Source organism: Papilio polytes, unplaced genomic scaffold, assembly GCF_000836215.1.
Source record: "Papilio polytes unplaced genomic scaffold, Ppol_1.0 DF822067.1, whole genome shotgun sequence".
NCBI lineage: Eukaryota > Metazoa > Arthropoda > Insecta > Lepidoptera > Papilionidae > Papilio > Papilio polytes.
In genome coordinates, this window is record NW_013527137.1 from 619235 (window position 1) to 625234 (window position 6000).

General features: G+C 39.0%; 1 protein-coding gene across 1 annotated transcript in view; it reads right to left on the minus strand.

The window, feature by feature from the left end:
* LOC106106813 (unconventional myosin-XV) overlaps positions 1 to 6000 on the minus strand; it is a 67395-nt gene that overhangs the window by 25181 nt on the left and 36214 nt on the right. Inside the window, exons 18-21 of the mRNA XM_013287472.1 lie at positions 5296 to 5999; positions 5064 to 5215; positions 4688 to 4943; positions 4425 to 4600 (exon numbers count right to left, since the gene is read on the minus strand). Of these exons, the coding sequence (XP_013142926.1) occupies positions 4425 to 4600; positions 4688 to 4943; positions 5064 to 5215; positions 5296 to 5999 (1288 nt within the window). The remainder of the gene's footprint in view (positions 1 to 4424; positions 4601 to 4687; positions 4944 to 5063; positions 5216 to 5295; position 6000) is intronic.

The following is a 6000-nucleotide window of genomic DNA, read 5'->3' on the forward strand; positions in this document are numbered from 1 at the left end:
ACCAGTAATTCCGCGCGGTCATTACGCCGCGAACATTGTTGGATGGCCAGTTATACGTTATTAGTATTCATATTTAAGTATCATCAACTTTCCCTGCAATTCGCTTGCATGAGCACACGTAGCTATAGTTTTTTATGCTTCTATTATTTTCTAGAATAAACAGATGAATTGAGGAATACGGATGTAACAAAAACACTAGAACGTTATTGATTTGTAAGATATATGTTGTGACGTCACTACATAGTACTAAACAGTCGCTTCCCGCAGTCTGTCTGTACCTTTGTATACCTTTAAATCTACGCGTAGGATTGTTGCTGTTTTTAATAGACAGTGTGATGCAAAAGGCAGGTGTATGTGTACAATAGATACAATACAAAGAATTCTTATACGTTCCTAGAAATAAATTTATTTTTGTTTAATATTAAAAGAAATATTTCTTTGACTAAAGATGCCTCTGCGACTAGCGAAGATTGGGCAGTTCTACAAATCTTATAATAATAAAAAAATCTTTCAAGTTAAGTAAAATGAAAGTCTGTAATCATAACATTCCCTAATAAAGGGATAACTGAACGCATAGTGTGATGTTTCATATAATCTAAGTTAAAGTTATTCTTCAAGTTAGTCTCGCTAAGTAATTGTAAGTGTGCAGTCCTCCTTGACCGGCAGAGGTCACACCCGTCGGATACTTGCCGCGTTTGATCACTTATGTAATTGATTTGTTGATGTAATACTACGAAACTTAATACATAAGTTATAGTGATCAGCATTTAAATATAAAACGTTGTTAAGAACTGTTGAACCAGAAATTTACACTACACTTGTACAGAAAAAATATATCCGTTTATATTCTGTGATTTGAGACTAGCTGTTGCTCGCGACTTGGCCCGCGTGAAATAATTTTTGTAATCAGCCAGTAGTTTTTAGTTATTCCAATACATACAAAAATACTAATTTTTCCTTTTTATAATATTAGTATAGATAAAACTTAAATATGTATAGCTTGTAAGACGGTAAATGTTTGTAAATTATGATATATCGTAGAACACAACAAACTATTTCAAGAATTAAAACATATTCATCTAAAGAAATCTAAAGGAAGTCTTAAGACGAGGTAGGGTTGCCAAATAATGTGTAAGATACAAAGGGATAATGATGATGAAGCTAAGAGTGATTTAAAATGCAAGTCCATGTTCACACTTTTTTCTTTCTTTCTATAGATAGTGAAAAGAGATGAAAATAATTTCCCTGCAGGTACGTGTATAGATTAGTCGACGATGACTTAGACATTGGAAAGTGGTTGCTCACGACCATACACATGCTATAGTAAGTTATTATGTTGAAGTTAAGTAATGGACACATCGCTTAGATACCGATATGTTAATGTCGATACAGTTAACATGCAGATGCAGTATAAAGGGGTCTGAAATTGATGTCCAAAGTTGGAACTTAGATGTCCTAACTAGAGAGATGCTTCAATTCGAGGAAAGAATAAATTATGCTTTAATAGTTTTTTTGTTTCATTTTCGATATTTAAGTAATCGTGAAAGATGTCACTTATGTAAATATGATAAATCTGTTTAGAGTCATCCGGCAGACTCTCACGCGTGACATCGCCGCCGCAAGAAAGTAAATGCATTGATCGAAGATAAGAAATGATTGTTTAGAGACGCCACGAGACACCGACCTCACTTATATTTACTTACTAACGTTAACAACAAACTAAATTGTATTGACGTTCTAACATGTCCTACATAATTTGTAACAGTTATTGTTCGTTACAACAAAACACAGACCCTACCTGTACGAAATCCGTTTTCTCGGTCAAATTCTCGAACCTGGCTAGAATTTCTTTCACTGACACTTTGGGTTCGGTTGTTTCTTCGTGTATCGTCTCCATATGTCCACTAGACGACGACGAATAACTTTGGGGGCATTTTTTGCGGGCGCGGGTCGGTTCGGGATCGCGGGTGTCTGCCCCAGAGTCGGAATCCTCGGGGTTGGATGCGTCGGCGCTAGAGAGGGCACCTTCGGATGAGTTGATGAGGGAGTCTAGGGAGGGCGCGCGCTGCGGGGGCGGGGAGTCCTGCTCGAGGGCGTACATGCGGTGTAGATGCCGCCAGTTGTCCCGCATCGCGTGCGAAAGCCGCGGCCGCTGCATGCTGCGGCTCAGCGCTTACTGCGCGCACTATGCGCTTCACACGCCGCACGCGCACCACACGACACACGCGCGCGACTTCACTGAGCCCATCTTTAGAACTTACGCATCAAATGTTTTTTTTAAACGTTTGAATAATAGTTTATTGTAATTATATTTATATTGAAATGTACTATGGTGTTTAGAATATACAATTGAAATATTTGCTTTAACTTTTCAAAATGGCATTTATGTGTATTGGAATTTTCAATTTCAATATTGTTATTAGCATTTTGGTAAATATAATAAAGGATAGTAAGTTTATTTTCTTCGCATATAGTTTAACGTTGTTACATAATTTGGATTCCCTATAATGTGATATGAGAAGACGGTGTTACAATTTTATCGATTTAAAGCGATTTTCCACGCGACATACGGTGAGCGTTAACTGCACTAGAAACGCTTACCACAATTTCCTTTAATATAAGCACTATCTTCTTACTAAGCTGAGCTAAGCTTACATATTATCCGTGGATTTACGAAAGGATACAGATATGTAATATTGAATAAAATTATTTTTCATTTAGGTATTATTGTGTTTATTAAAAAAAATTAATCTTCAATTTTGACTAAAATGCAATAACGATTTGGTCTCGTTGTCGGGAAAATCTTGCAATGTGCAAGTGACCTTTGTGGAGAGATTTATTTCTAGTTGTGAGGATGGAACATTCTAGAGGTTGAATGAGGAAGTGGGGCCGGCATGGGGCGGCCGTGTGTGTCGGCGCGGTCAGTGTAACGGGCTACACATCTTAGCGCTAACGGGAGCAATATTGCTTACCAGGGTTGACTGACATATAGGTACTATTATCACTATACTATTATTATTTTTAGGGTTGCCACCATTTCTGTTTATTTGAAATTTTTGAAAATCGGCAACCCTAAAAGATACTAAACGAAATGCATTTTTCTAGTGATAGATTATTTAGGTAGAGTAAATTGGTACGAAATTGAAAATAAGGTTACGAAAAAATAGTGTCGAAGAAGTTAGTATTAACGATATAAGAAGTAAACAATATTTTTATCGAAAGTTTATTAGTATAATGAAGCAGCAAAAGTTGTACTTCTGGTTGATTGAAAGTACGATAAAATTTATTGTCTTACGTAATGAGGAATAAAAGCACAAAAACTTTATGAAGTAATCAAAAACTGAGATGAGTATAACGCGTAAAGTAATGAGGAAAAAGTTATTTAAACAGATATGGAGTCAATAAATTTATAAAGATAAAATTAACAGACACGAATTTCTCCTTACGTGTGAAAGTACATAAATAGATTTTGAAAATACAGAATGTTCAAGAGATTGCACAAAAAGTATTCTTACGGGATCGAATACAAGCAATCTTGTATGGTTTTTACGTAATATTGGACAAATAAAAAATATAACCTCGCGACAAAATACGAAGTGTCAAAAAAACGACAACATCCATATCTTTATTGAAATTAAAAATGCATAATATTGGGCTTAAATAGAATCGTGATTGGTTACATAAATTATTTTGAAGACCGAATTGTATAACTTCGGAAGTAGAAACTGATTTTTTGTTTATTTAAACATGTCAAAATTTTACTTTTTAATGCCATCGAGACAAATGCTGAATCATGTGTTACTGGCACATAAATTAAAAAGGTAACTTCGAACAAGCGATTATAGTTATAAATGCATAGACAGTAAAGATTAGATTTCTTTGCTTGATAAAGTAAGCAGCATTTTAGATGAACTGCCTAAGATTATAATTTGACGGAATTCAATATTCGACATGAACAAATCTTTAAGCAAACATACTTGTGAGCGCTCACGAAGACGTAATCAAACATTTAGGTAAAGAGGACGTGAACTTTTATACTTTTCATTTGTGATGAGTTACGTATCGTTGAAAATCAACAATGTAAAAGATCTTAGATAAATATTAAAATGATACAATTTCGTTATTTTCACAGAATAAGAAAATATTTACGCTGAATTTTACTAATATTTGCCGTATGCAAAATTAACGAAGAATAAAATTAACCAACTAGATGATGATTTTTACAAGAATACTAACGAATTTCACGAACAGTTATAAAACAATTTTATCTGCGATGACCTTTGGAGCATCTTCAATCTGAATAATTGCAAGGATTCCATATATTATTTTACGATTCTTGAACAAAGTTTATAAATAATTTACAGGTTTTTGCAACAACTTCATATTTATTTAAACTTGAATGGATGTGTTAAATGAGTACTTACCTGTGTATATTGCAATGCAAACTCTGCGATAAGGGCGTGTGCATGGTGCGCGAGCGGCGCGTGCAGCGTGAGTGGGGCGTCGCGCGCGGGCGACAGCTGCAGCGTACCGGGCGCGGGCGCGGACGCGCGCAACCCGCCCAGCGATAGTGTGCGCCGTACCGTCAGACCAGATGGACCTGAACACAATACTTTATATTCAAATACGAACGCCAGTAATTCTTATAAGTTATGTAGAAATCGAAACTCAAATCTCTATAACTTACCTTTAACCCCGATTACAACAGCGGCGTGTGTAACAGCCAGCACGGCGCTCTCCCCTGGCGGCAGTCGCGCGGAGAACAGCCTCGCGAAGTAGAAGGGCCAGCCGCGCGCCATTTCGACGCAGGCACGCTTAGTGTGCGCGCGCGCCGGCGCCCCGCCCCCCGCGCCGCCCTGCGCCCGCAGCCACGCCTGCCCCGCACGACGCTCCGACGCGCTGATACGCAGCGACGCCATGTTTGACGTTATGTCGCTGACGATCTGTTGCGCAAAGAATTAATTTAAAATAAGGATACACCTAAAATCATCAGTGTTTAATTAAATTCTTGTTATATATTGTGAAAGACTTTCACTAATTTATATAATAAGTCAGATACTTACTTGTGCGTAAAGTAAATCCAAAATGTTTGGCTCGCTGTAAGTCTCTAGAGGCGTGAAAACTTCTTTGCGCACGCGCAGTTTCCACGGTACTCGCGTGTACGTCAAGTAGGCACGATCTGACGGAAGCAAGGCAGCTGGGGCCGGGACATCGCCTAGCAAATAAATTTTCTATAGAAGATATTTTAAAAAACTAGACACAATGGAGAATCGTTCAATTTAATGAATAACTTACGTTCAATGTGTTCCGTTCTATCGGTGACATGGGTTGAAACGGATTGCCTTCTTTCAGCTTCAATCTTTCTTTCCCTCTCTTTCTGCGCCATGTGAGTTTTAAACGTAGCCCTCTCCGGTCTCTTCGACGTTTCAGTATTTTCCGGTGGAAACACGACGTCCGATCTTGGACTGTCTCTCATGCGTCCGACTAGCATGTCCCTTGAATTCTTTCGTCCATCGAATCGTTCGAACTCGTCAAAATATGAAGAGGAACGTTTACGTTCGAAGGTGGCCGCCAGTTCATTTTCATCTTTTCTCCTCTCTGCTCGAGTTGGGTGAATCTCGTATATCTCAGATGCTTCACGACCAGAAAAACTGTCCCGTCGTAAATCACGCCTGTCCGTCGTATCGAGGCCGGATTCTGAGTCCCATTCGTCACGGCCGTTTTGCTGTCTCTCTTCACTGTAACCTCTGATGTCAGACTCGTCTCCCCACTCGTTGACACGACGCTCTCGTCGGTCGGAGGTTAAAAAGCGAGATGCTAAGTCGTCGCCCTGATTCGAATCGGTCTCGTCCTTTCTACGCGAGCTCCAGTTGGCTAGGAAAGCGTTTCGATCGTCGGCTTCCCTGTTCTGGTGAACACCAAAAGTATCTCGATCACGGCGCAGCTGCGCGAATGATGCATCTGGAGCCGGGGGAGGGGGCGCCGGCCTGTCCGGCGGGG